Genomic DNA, 12441 nt, shown 5'->3' with positions numbered 1-12441 from the left:
AGATTTCCCATGATGGATTGCCAAGCCCTTTTTAGTAGCTGTTCCATCCTTTTATCCATGGGATCTCTCAACACCCCCATGTCCTCGAATGCCAAATCTGTTGACCTCGAGACTTGGGAAAACGCGGCATTTAGTTTGGGGCTTTTGTTCCAAACCGCCGCTGGATCTTCATCAAAAGAAAAACGCCTTTTTAAGGCTTTGGGAAAGAAAGGCTTTCTCTGGCTCTGTCCACTCTTTCTTAATAGCTTCAGAAATAACAGAGTGTACTGGGAAATTGCGATTTTTGTGTTCGCTAAGCCCTGCATACATTTTTATCTTTCCTTCTCCAGACCCAGTGTGGTATAGATTGCTTTTAACAGGCCATTTACCTGTTCTAAAGACAATTAAAATTTTGAAGGTAAATTTTCTCCTTCCTCCCCCTCATCAGAATCCTCAGACAGAGGGGAAATGTCCCTCTGGAGTAAGAGATGTCTCAGTCTCCACCACCAGGACTATAAGTGAGCCTTGAGAGGACTGTGAGGTAGTAGGCTGACTCAGGGATGGGTTTGCTAGCGAAGAGCGAAATGATTGGATAGTCGCATCAAGTTCTTTTTTAACTGATGCAATCAAGTCGCTGCAAGCAGAAGAAGCTTCTTCTTTAACTAGCAAATCAATACAGGCTTGACATAACGTCTTCTTCCATCCTTCAGGTAGCTTGGACTTACATGAAGGGCATTTCCGTTTTGCCACTGGATCAGAGCTCTTGGCCTGCCATGAGACAAAAAGACGAAACCATCCCAGTGAGACAACCTTTCCTTTTCCCAAGGATGCTCACCACAGTTGCACAGTAAGAACTAAACTGCCTTATGTGCCCAGACAGGCCCCTGCCACCGGGGGGGGGGGGGAGAGATAGAGAGAGAGACCCCAGAGTACAAGGAGGACAGTATACAACTGCCCCTTACCTGGGCCTTGCTGGTGCCTGTCCCACTCGCTGCCACCATCGATTCCATCGAGGAGCGCTTGCTGTGTTGTGTGGCTAAAACGCCGGTTTCCGGACTCCAATAGCGCCAGTGCACCGGACCGGAACTGCTAAATAAGCACCAGCCCCATTCCTCCCCTTTCCCTCTGCGGTTTCCGCAGAGGGAAAGGGGAGGAATGGGGCTGGTGCTTATTTAGCCGTACGCCTGTTCCGTGGGCACCGCCCCCTTTCCGGATGCCTCACTTCCGGCGGATGGAGCCCCGCTGCCATCCCCAAGATGGCGGCGGTGCAATAAGCAACAGGCGGTGGACCTGAGAAAAAAAACACAGTAAACGGCCACCGCCTGTCTTGCCGCCGCCTAGGAGCGATGCCCACGACAGTCAGACTCACCCTGAGCCCAGATGAAGAGGGAGAGGGAGCCCAGCCAGCAGCACTAACATCAGCTGTGGAATGGGAGGGACAGCTCTCATGAGGTAAAAAGCATTTGGTGAAAACACAGGAAACCTGAGCTGCCAGGACAGCACCTGAGTGCCCTGACTTCCCCACGAAGTTTTCCCTCCGGAGGAAACACAAAAACCGACAATGTGTGGAAAGGAGCCTCCTTTTTTTTTTTTTAATTTTTTATTTAAAGATATGACACAGATACAAATATAACGGTAGGTTCGCATTGCATTTAAACTGTAATGAACTCGTCAAGTATAACAGTCAGAAACTTAACAGTTAAATGTGAGTGAGGGTCATTATTCAGTTAGACTAAGATACCACTCGCCGAAGTCTAATATAATGTAAACTTAAACATCTGTGCCCATCACTTTTTATATCTTTTTTTTATAGAGAGAGAAATAGTAAAGTTAGAGAGAGAAGACTGAGGAAAGAGAAGAAGAAAGAGAGATAAAAGATAAATAATTAAAAATTAAACACACTCCTGGGAGGGGGGGGGGGGTGGGGGGGTTGGGAGGGAAGAGACGTTTGCCCCCGGGGAGCCAAATTCGGTAATGCTGAACTGTCCATGGGAATCCTAGACAATGGACCCTGACAGGTATTGGTGGAACTCGTCGGAGAAGCGAAAAAGGTTCCAATGAAACCATCTGGACTTATGTTCCTCTGACCTGTCCCGCAACGCAGAGGTCAGATCCTCCATCTGCTCAATGTCCTTCACCCTCGCAAACCATTGGGCCACCGTTGGCACAGACTGTTGCTTCCAAAGAGGTGGAATGCTAGCCCGGGCCGCGTTAAGGAGATGCTTGAGGAGGGATTTGTGGTAACTTTCTTTGACAGGGGAGTAAGGTTAAGAAGAACTGCAGCTGGATTATCCTGAAGGGAGATATCCGTGAGATTCTGAATGAGCTTAAGCACCGAGGAGCCTCCTTTTAAAGTTTGGTGGAAGAGGTGTTTCCTGTTTGCAAGGGGAGGAGTCACTCTCTCAAGTGCTGTCCTGAAAGACGATAAGGGAAAAAAACCCACACACATATACCACTTTTTTTGTATAATATGAAGGAGGCTATTATGAAGAATAAATAGATACCCAACATGTCACACTTTAAAATTGACCAATGCTCATGGAATGGCGACAAACTACAGTACTTAAAAAGCTCCATAGGCAAGGTTTTAAACACCTTTTACAGGTTACCGGTTTAGTTACAGAACAGGTCTAGTGAACTCTAACGTTCACGGCGATACCTCACGTGTGGTGGAACACCGTTTACATATGCGTGCGCGACTTACGTATGCGTTCACTTTTCTTATTTTATTTTTACACTGTCCCTTTAATTTGTTTTTCGATCGCTTTTATTCCAATTACAAGAAATGTAAACATCCCTTGTAATAGAAATAAGGATGACAGGTCCTCTTTATGAAGCGATCTGGGGGTCAAAAAGAACCCAAATTTCTTCTTTACATTTAAAAGCAAAAGATTAAAAAAAAATTGCTTACTTCCACGCTGGACCGGAAGCGACGTCATGACATCGTTCCGGTCCTCCAAGGCCAAGCGGATCTACTCTTTGATCACCTGTGTGATCAGCCGGCAGCACCGTCGGATTGTTTCTCAGTCGAGCCGGCGAAGACTATAAGCCCGAGAGACACTGGCAAGTGGCTTCTGAAATTCCAGCGCCTCATGAGCCACTTGGAACACTTTTAAGAGAGCCAGCCCCTGCTGAAAAGAACAATACTGGGGTTATGGCTGATATCTTCAGCCATATTCCCGGTAAACCACTTGCAAACCGCAAAGTATATTTACTACGTATTGTGGTCGGCAATTGGTTAAAACACCTTTACAACACTGTGTCCTTATATAGCACCGTCAATTTACGCAACACTTTACATATATTGTACAATCCTATCAGTCCCTGTCCTCAAGGAGCTTACAATCTAAGGTCCTTAACTTCATGTTTATAGATACACATACTAAGGCCATTTTAGACAGGAGCCAATATATGACCTTGCATTGGGTAACTGAAATTCCCAATCAGAAAGATATTCCCTTCTTTCTTACCTTAGAGCAGAGTAAACCCCAAGGGAAAGGAATGAGTAATCAGGGTCATAGTAGAGGTACACTGAAGATACACAAAAAGGAAGGATGTCAATGACACCCACTGCAATTATCTTCCCATCCAATAAGTACTGCTGGTGAAAGGAGCCATAACCACAAGCAAGACCATCTGGCCGGGTTTCTGACTATTGAGAGAAGAAGAAAAAATGTACATATAAACCTATAATAATTTGAAAATGGTTACTTTTTAAATGGTTTATATAGTAACAAACAAACAACTTTATATAAATTAAGGACAAGAATCAAGACTGATACTTTACGAAGTTATAATATACATTATTCATTAACTTGCTACACAAGGATATCCGTTCAGTACTAAATATGCACATAACAAAAACATGTTCCATCTATGTCAGACTTTTTTACTATGTGGTCACATTAAGACACCAAAAAAGGACATTGAGGACAGAATGTACATGCTGTTGAGGGTATGAGTATAGTAACTGACAGAACACAGGACTTAATCTCTGAAAATGTTTGTCTGCACAATTAACCCCATTGTAGCTCACAAGCATATATTTATATACCCCTATCTTTTAGAACAGTGGTCTCCAAATGGTGTCTCGTGGACCAAATGAGGCTTTTTTTCTTTCCTTTATGCAGCCCCTGGGGCACTTTTCCTTCCACTGATATGATGCACTATCCTTCCCACTGACACCAACGATGGGGCACCATTTCTTCAATTGCGCTAAGGACAGGGCCTTATATCTTCCCACGGATACCAATGATAGGGCACTATTCTTTCCACTGATGCCAACAGGGCATTATTTTTTCCACTTACGCCAATGGGATTCCTCCCATTGAAACCAATGATGGGGCACAATACCTCACATTGAAACCAATGATGGGGCATGATTTCTCTAACTGACATCAACGAAGAGGCACTATTCCTCCTACTGATACCAATGATGAGGCACTATTCCTCCTACTGAAACCAATGATTGGGCACTATTCCTCCGACAGAAAATATATTATGTGTGGGGGCGGGATGTTAGGATTATTTCAACCTTAGGAGGCATCATCCTTTGCGTAATATACATATATAGAAATGCAGAAAAGTGGGACTTTGTGTATACCTCCAAAGGTATGATATAAACCGACAACAGAAATATAAACAAAGCACTTTATTTAGCATATTGCATGTGTACAAGTTAGCCATCCGAGATTCACATGGCCTTGAGATCAACTTGTGAAGGTTGACGCGTTTAGCGGGAAACCCCCGCTTCATCAGGACCTCGGCTCTCAATATGAAAGTGCTGTAACAATACACATACTGTAAGTGAATTATCACTTAGATAATATATGCAAAGTCACACTTCTCTGCATTTCTATATACATGTATTCCTCCCACAGACACCAGCAATGGAGCACTATTCCTCCCACATACACCAATGATGGGGTACTATTCCTCCCACTGGTGCCAATGATAGGGTGCTAATCCTCCTCCTACATACCACAGGCAATATGCAATCTTTTTACTCCCACTGACACCGGGGTATGTTTGTCTCCCACTGACCACAGTCTGGCCTCCTCAAGTCTCAAGGCCAGTAAACTTTGGAGATCCCCGTTTTAGAAGAATAATCATTTGAACCATAAAATTGTGTCCAGCCACAGTCTTATTTAGACATCTCCATTATTATGTTGCCTTTGCTTTTTAAAACTATTTAATAACTTAGGCCTCTTTCACACGGATGATCCGTATGTCCGTTTTTCATCCATCCGTTTTCGGATGAAAAACGGACATACAGTCATCCCTATGGAGCGTCGGATGTCAGCGGTGACATGTCCGCTGACATCCGACCCCGCTCCGATCCGAAAAGTGTAACGGAGGAAAAACCTACTTTTCCCTCCGTTTTCGGATCGGATCGGATGACGACGGACACTACGGACCGTCATCATCCGATCCCCCCATAGGGGAGAGCGGCGCTCTGACAGGTCCGTCGCTGCACAGCGTGCAGCGATGCACCTGTCATCTTCCTGCTCAGCGGGGATCGGTGGAGCGATCCCCGCTGAGCCAGCGTGTGTTCACGGGGCGGATCATGACTGATCTGCCCCGTGTGAAAGAGGCCTTAAGGACCAAGCCTCTTTCTGAGATTTGTTGTTTACAAGTTAAAATCAGTTTTTTTTTTGGCTAGAAAATTACTTAGAACCCCCAAACATTATACAGTTTTTTTCGAACACCCTAGAGGATAAAATGGCGGTCGTTGCAATACTTTCCGTCACACTGTATTTGTGCAGTGGTCTTACAAGCGCACTTTTTTTTTTTTTTAAATAAATTTATTTTTTAATTAAATAAGACAACAGTAAAGTTAGCACCATTTTATTTTAAATTGTGAAAGATAATGTTATGCCAAGTAAATTGATACCCAACATGTCACGCTTCAAAATTGCACTCGCTCGTGGAATGGCGACAAACTTTTACCCTTAAAAATCTCCATAGGCGACGTTTAAAAAATTCTACAGATTGCATGTTTTGAGTTACAGAGGGGGTCTAGGGCTAGAATTATTGCACTTGCTCTACCAATTGCAGTGATACCTCACATGTGTGGTTTGAACACCGTTTTCATATGAGGGCGCTACTCACGTATGCGTTCGCTTCTGCACGCAAGCTCGACGGTGCGCATTTAAAAAAAATTTTTTTTTTCCTTATTGATTTTTATTTTACCTTTTTTTTTTATTATTACACTGTTCTTTAAAAAAAAAAAAAAAGTGTCACTTTTATTCCCATTACAAGGAATGTAAACATCCCTTGTAATAGAAAAAAGCATGACAGGACCTCTTAAATATGAGATCTCATTTTTACACGAAAATGCAATAAAAATGCAATACAATGGTATGGAGACGGGTGGGGGCCATCTTCCCCTCACTCATCTCCATACCCAGGAAGGACACGCACCCGATCGCCTCCACTGCTCCCGACCATTCTGGTAAGTGTCGGAGGGCCCCCTCTCCCGCCGCCGATAAAAGTGATGTTGTGGCGAATCTGCCGCAGAGACCACTATTATTGGAAACCAGACCGCCCTCCGAAGAAGAGAATACCAGGGTTATAGCAACTACCTGCTGCCATAACAAAGATATCCCTCTTCAAAATTAGGACATATATCAGTGTGCGGCGGTCCGGTAGTGGTTCTAAAGGCTGAAGGTTTTTTTTACCTTCACGTATTCTATACAAATGAAGGTAAAAAACCTTTAGTGTGCAGCTCCTCCCATTACTCATCTAAGTCTGATCTCAATCCAGTGATGTGCACAAGAGCAGCAGCTTTCCCGGGTCTCTCCCTCCTAATTGGTTGAGATGCAGCATTGGGAGCCATTGGCTGATAATTACTGCCGGTGAGAAGGGACCCTGGGGAGGGGGCAGGGCTGACCAGCGCTATGTGTCTTCTGAACACAGAGCAGCTCAGGAACGAGCACACACCAGTGCCCCATAGCAAAAGGCTTGTTATGGGGACACTCAGCAAGGGGGGGCAGAGCGCTGGCGGGGGACCCAAAAATTGGAGGATCAGGGCTGCTCTGTGCAAAACCACTGCACAGAGCAGGTAAGTATGACATGTTTGTTTTGTTTTTTTATTTCATTTACAAACTCTCTAAATAATTTGCCATGGTCTGCCTTAATTATGCCAGAAAATGACAAAGATGCATGTTTTTAAATTTATATCAAGTAGTAGTTTGAAATGACAAAGTACATTACTAAATGGAGTTAGGTGGTACTTGCTATGCAACACAGAACTACGTTTTCCTATAAACTAAAGTGGGATGTGGCAGTTTGAACATTTTATGACAAATTACAAAAAAAAAAAAAAAAAAAAAAAGTTCACCAGGTAAAAAACATAAAAGTAAAAAAAAAAATTAAATGAATAAAGTCCTCAAGTGTAAAATCCACACCGCTTTCCTGTGCCCGGGCAGCCAGAGGTGGCATGTACAGCCTGCTGCATAGGTGAATGGCTGTACAAGCCCGTACTTTTGTGAACGCAGATGCTCCTGTGCATCACTGTTTACCAGCGCATGAGCATATAGCTCATTTCCTGACCGTGTCAGCCTCCCATTTGGGCAAAACCCACTGTATGCATATGTGTGGGTAAACGCTGATGCACAGGGGCAGCAGTGTTCACAAGAATAGAGGCGTGTACAGCTATTCACTTGTATGGCAGGCTGAACATACCACCAGAAGATTTCGGAGCTAATAAACATCTGTGTGCTTGAGGCCTTAAATAAGCCCTCAATTATCTCTCTAGCTATAGGTATTGTGGAGAAGTTTGTCCTCAAAGACTACAATAGGGGCACTTTCTATTTCAACAGAATTTTGGAAGCCTTCCAGCCTTCTATTGTAAACAAACCGGAGACGTTTCAGATGTTAGAAACGCACCCGTCTTTGTTGTAATCTTTGAGGATGAATTACTTCACAGTACAATGCAGCTAGAGAAGTCAGGGGTGGCTTGTTTTAGAACTTTTACTGCTTTCACAAAATACGTAAATCATTTATTGTCCATAGTCTAGGGACAGGTGCACTTAAATGATACGATTAACTATCTAATAATATCTGACATAACTGACATCCCTTATACAACAATGGTAAAAGTTGGCCATATATAGGCTGAGGTGCAAGTGATATTTAAAGCTAGGCACATAGAAGATAAGTACATACTAGATAAACTAGAACTCCCAACAATGCTACATGGCTCTGTAAGCTAATCCAGAGATTTTTCCCAGTGTACTACTTAAAGGATGACAGCAGATCCTTTAGCACCCACCATTCTTTTCCCTTCCACTAGTTAATGCATTGGATGTAAATATCAGAAAACAGTACAGCACACAATGGCTTACTGCTTCCTGAGACCATTATTACAGGATACATACCATTACAATGCATTCCTTTTAATGCCACATACCATTCGAAAGAATGTAAACTTTCAGGAGAGCATTCTATACCCAATAAACTACACACTGTTAGGGCAGGGAGAGATTGTTATCAAGGCAATCCCCTCACATAAAGACCAGTGCTAAAGGGCACACCAAACTTTAGTTATAGTTTTAAGACTTACTGTATCCACCTCCCAAGAACCACTGTATTCCGTAGCGGCTGAACATGTATTTATTCCCATTTAGCATACAGCGTTTGCCTATTCGCTTCTATGGAAATTGGGTGATAAATGGGATAACACACATGCATTTGCTTGTTATCATTTTCATCAGTCACAAAAGTCTACTTGCATGATGGAAAATTCTACATTCCACCATAAAGTCACTGACAAGATGCGTTCCAAATGCCACTCTTCTAGTTAAGCGACGGGTATATACAGGGCTTTTTTTCAGGGAGAACAAAGGGGAATGCAGTTACGGCACCTCCAGCACTGAATGTATGTAATGGCAAGGGGTGCAGGGACATGCTGTAGGGTCTATTGATGCTGGCTATTGAAGGATCTATTGTCACTGGGGGGGGGGGGGGGGGTCTGTTGTTGCTGGTGGAGGATCTATTGTTTCTGGGTGGACTTATGCATTTGGGGATCAATTATTGCTGGAAGGTGCCTACTGTTGCTGGCTACTGGGAGATCTACGGTTGCTAGTGGGGGTGTAATGTTGCTGGGGGGATATATTGCTGCTGTGGGAGTCTACTGTTGCTGGCTGCAGAGGATCTATTTTACTGCTTTTCTTGTTATCATTGACTCATTCCATACAAATTACTTAGCACCACAAAATGATACTTGGTTCTATATTTCCTAAAATGAGCAGTACTGGGACGTGGATAAGGGTAGAACCAAGGGACAGTGTTTGTAGGGGGTGGAAAAAAGGGGTGGCTCAGGGGGGAGGGGGGGTATCTGCAACTATTCTTTGAGAAAAAAAAAAACCCTGAGTATATATAAAATACACAGATTCATGCACTTTTTCAGATTTCATTAATACATGACAAAAAGTATTTTTAATGTATACTTATTAAAAAGACAATAAAATGCATACATGATGTAACACAGGGGCCCAAACCAAGTCTCCACAATGTCTGGGAAAAATGTCTCTAAGACTAAATCTTAGGGGGGGGTTGCCTTCTGCATACATGAGAGAATAAAGAAAGAAATAAGAAGTCCATGATCCTGTTAACAAGAGGTTGTTTATCGGTAGCGATTTTGGTGGTATTCAGCTTCTGTGGCATAGGCACAATATCAACAACCAAGGAACAGGAAGAAAATATCCTCTATAACTTATAATAGTATTTAACTAGAGATTGGAAGAAAGCGGGAAGGTACAGTATTAGGTAGGAGAGGAAGTGGGTGTTGCAATTAGTCCTATGGGTTTAACAAACTGGGAGTGCCATTCAGGAGTGAGCCCGGGTGTGCCTCAGCGTGCAGGTTTCAATTATCTAAAAAAAACTTACTTGGGAAATGTATAGATCCTATTGAATTTATACTTCCTGAAAATGTTTCTAGGTTATTGTGTATTCCATCTGTAAGCTGTTCCATAAGATTTATTTGCTTAATTCATTTGAGTAAATCACCAGGGGTCAGGGGGTGTAGGTGTTTCCATTTAGAAGTAAAAAGTGGGCTGCTGTAAGGATGCGTGTAGTAAGTTTTTTTTAATTGTTTAGATAGTTCTGCAATCAATAGACCTAATTGATGGGTTTAGCGGGTGCTGTTATATTGAATGGTCTGAAAACTTAGGGGGGAGGTTAACTTCTCACCAGAATGAGATGATGTCCGTACAGGTCCACAAGAATAGATAAAGAAGCCACTTGAGAATTGCATTTGCAGAAGAGAGCTAGTGCTAGCACTAGGGCGAATCTCATGAAGTGTTTCTGGTGTGTACCAATACATTGTTTTACAGATATTTTCACTGTACACTGTGCAAAATGAGCTTTTGAGGATCTCTTTCACATCTCTAGCAGAAGTTCTCTTTCCAGTATCGTTTCCCACCATTTCAAGTAAAGGTGTTTTGGGAATGGGTTTTCTGAGTGGTGGCTCAGAATATTTGTCTGAAATTAGATTATTCCGAGAAGGGCCATTAACACAGGCTCGTTCAAAGGGAGGAAGATCTGGAAACGTTAGCTATTGGGGAAAGAATGGATGAAAGGCCAAATTTACAAGTAGCTATTTAGTGCTGTATGAGGGAATTAACATTTTTCCTGCATGTTGGAGAAAGGGAGTAGCTTTTAGTGGGTGACTGACCAGATGTCCAAATCTAAATTTGACATGCTTTTGCCAGGGTTGAACCATCTATCAGGTGAAGTTGTCCAGGATCTGGACTGTGAAAAAGAATGATGCCATCATGTATTGTGAAGTGGTCAGGTGATATTTAGCTTGAGATGTGTGTTATATGGTTTTAATAAATTGCATCAGGGCTGACAAACCAACATCTGGGTTGTATAGGACGAGCTCCACAGCAAGGAGTTTGGATGTGTTGGGGCTATCCATAGTTTCTAAAATTCTGTCCAACCTCTATAGGATGGTTGTGTGGCCCACAATGCTAAACGTCTCAGGTGGGCTGAGTAGAAGTATTTAGATATCAGTTGCTCCTAAGCCACCCCAAGTCTTCAAGGAAGAAGAGCCTGCAAAGTTTGTATCTCCATACGAAATTTACTGTAGCTGCTTGGAGTTTAAGGTCTTTTGGTTGGGACAGACCCTAGCAGAGTCTCAAAAAGGTATATGAACTTAGGCAAAAATGAACATTTTAAATCGGGAAAATGCATCCAAAAAAGCAGATAGTGTGGTTTTTCCATTTGTGTAGGAGGGAATAAAAGTCTCTGAAATTATATTTAATTCAATCTTATTTTATTTATATAGAGATCAAGATAAATAGAAGAATATATAAACATTACAAACATTGGTAAGGTACACCCACAATAAGTATCACATACGTCGGAACAAATGCATATCCAGGTTACATAAAAATGGAGTGAAAACATTTTTTGCACATCAGGAGACCATCTGTGTTAGCAACCCCTGAAAACACTACAGGTTAAAGTAACATTCACCATCAACGATGGAAGGTCAGGATAAGAAATACTGAGCAAGAGGGAGTAAAGTTGAGATACCACATGTGTTGGAGGTTCTGCCCACATCCTGTTGGATCAGCTAGGACATCTGAAATGGACGGGAAAGTCCGGATGTAAGAAGTAGTCTGTTGTCTCTGAAGCCACTGCATGGGGTGTTGGGAAAGCCAAACAGGAGGGGTATCTGTCCTTAAAGTGGGGTCTGCTCGAAGGACCCAGGCAAGTCTCCTATGATCTTCTTTTCGCCATGGTCCGAATCCCGTTACATACATAGCTGGCGGGAAGGCCGGGGTCCCAAAGAAGGGAGTTATAGGCCCCATGTGATTTGATAGGCCCCTTCTGGACAGCATGCAATCCCAGATCTGAATTGTTTGACGGGTAAAGTCATTGAGGGGGCCCGAGCCCCCCTGGATCATGGGCAAGGTCCATGGGAGAGCCGAGAGTTCAATTGGGTTCATATGGCTTTCCAAATGAACCCAAAGCTCAGTCAAAGAGTGGTGAAACCAATCTAATATGCGAGTGAGCACTGCTGCTTTATGGTACAAGGAGGCGTCCGAGGCTCCTGCCCCCCCCCCCCCCCCCCCCGAACCTTTGGAAGAGATAATGTTTCATATCATATTCTGGGATGGGCAGCATTCCAAATGAATTTGGAGAACAGCTGGCGTAGTTTCCGGAAGTACGAATTAGATATGTGTATAGGAATGGTTTGGAACAAATACAGGAACCGAGGGAGAACATCCATTTTCAGGGCGTTTACTCTACCCAGCCATGAGAGCCGTTTGGACGCATATGTAGATAAATCCGCTTGGGTTCTAAGGAGTAAGGGAGTGAAGTTCTGGGAAAAGGGCTGCGATGCATCAGCCAGTATTTGAATTCCAAGGTACCTGATGGAAGTGGAACCGGTTTTGAAAGAGAAATTGGTCGAGAGTCTTTGTAGTGTAATGGAAATTTTATAAGCTT

The 12441-nt window shown here is 43.1% G+C and overlaps 1 protein-coding gene across 4 annotated transcripts in view; it reads right to left on the bottom strand.

Annotated features, from left to right (window-relative positions):
* The window catches only part of ATE1 (arginyltransferase 1), a 154684-nt gene that overhangs the window by 49233 nt on the left and 93010 nt on the right, over positions 1-12441 (bottom strand). For all 4 annotated transcript variants that reach the window (XM_073596226.1, XM_073596225.1, XM_073596227.1 and 1 more), the window contains one exon: positions 3450-3631. In XM_073596226.1, the coding sequence (XP_073452327.1) occupies positions 3450-3631 (182 nt within the window). The remainder of the gene's footprint in view (positions 1-3449; positions 3632-12441) is intronic.

Source organism: Aquarana catesbeiana, linkage group LG08, assembly GCF_042186555.1.
Source record: "Aquarana catesbeiana isolate 2022-GZ linkage group LG08, ASM4218655v1, whole genome shotgun sequence".
Classification (NCBI taxonomy): domain Eukaryota; kingdom Metazoa; phylum Chordata; class Amphibia; order Anura; family Ranidae; genus Aquarana; species Aquarana catesbeiana.
Note: the sequence above shows the minus strand (reverse complement) of the source record. Positions and strands in the feature narration are given on the sequence as shown.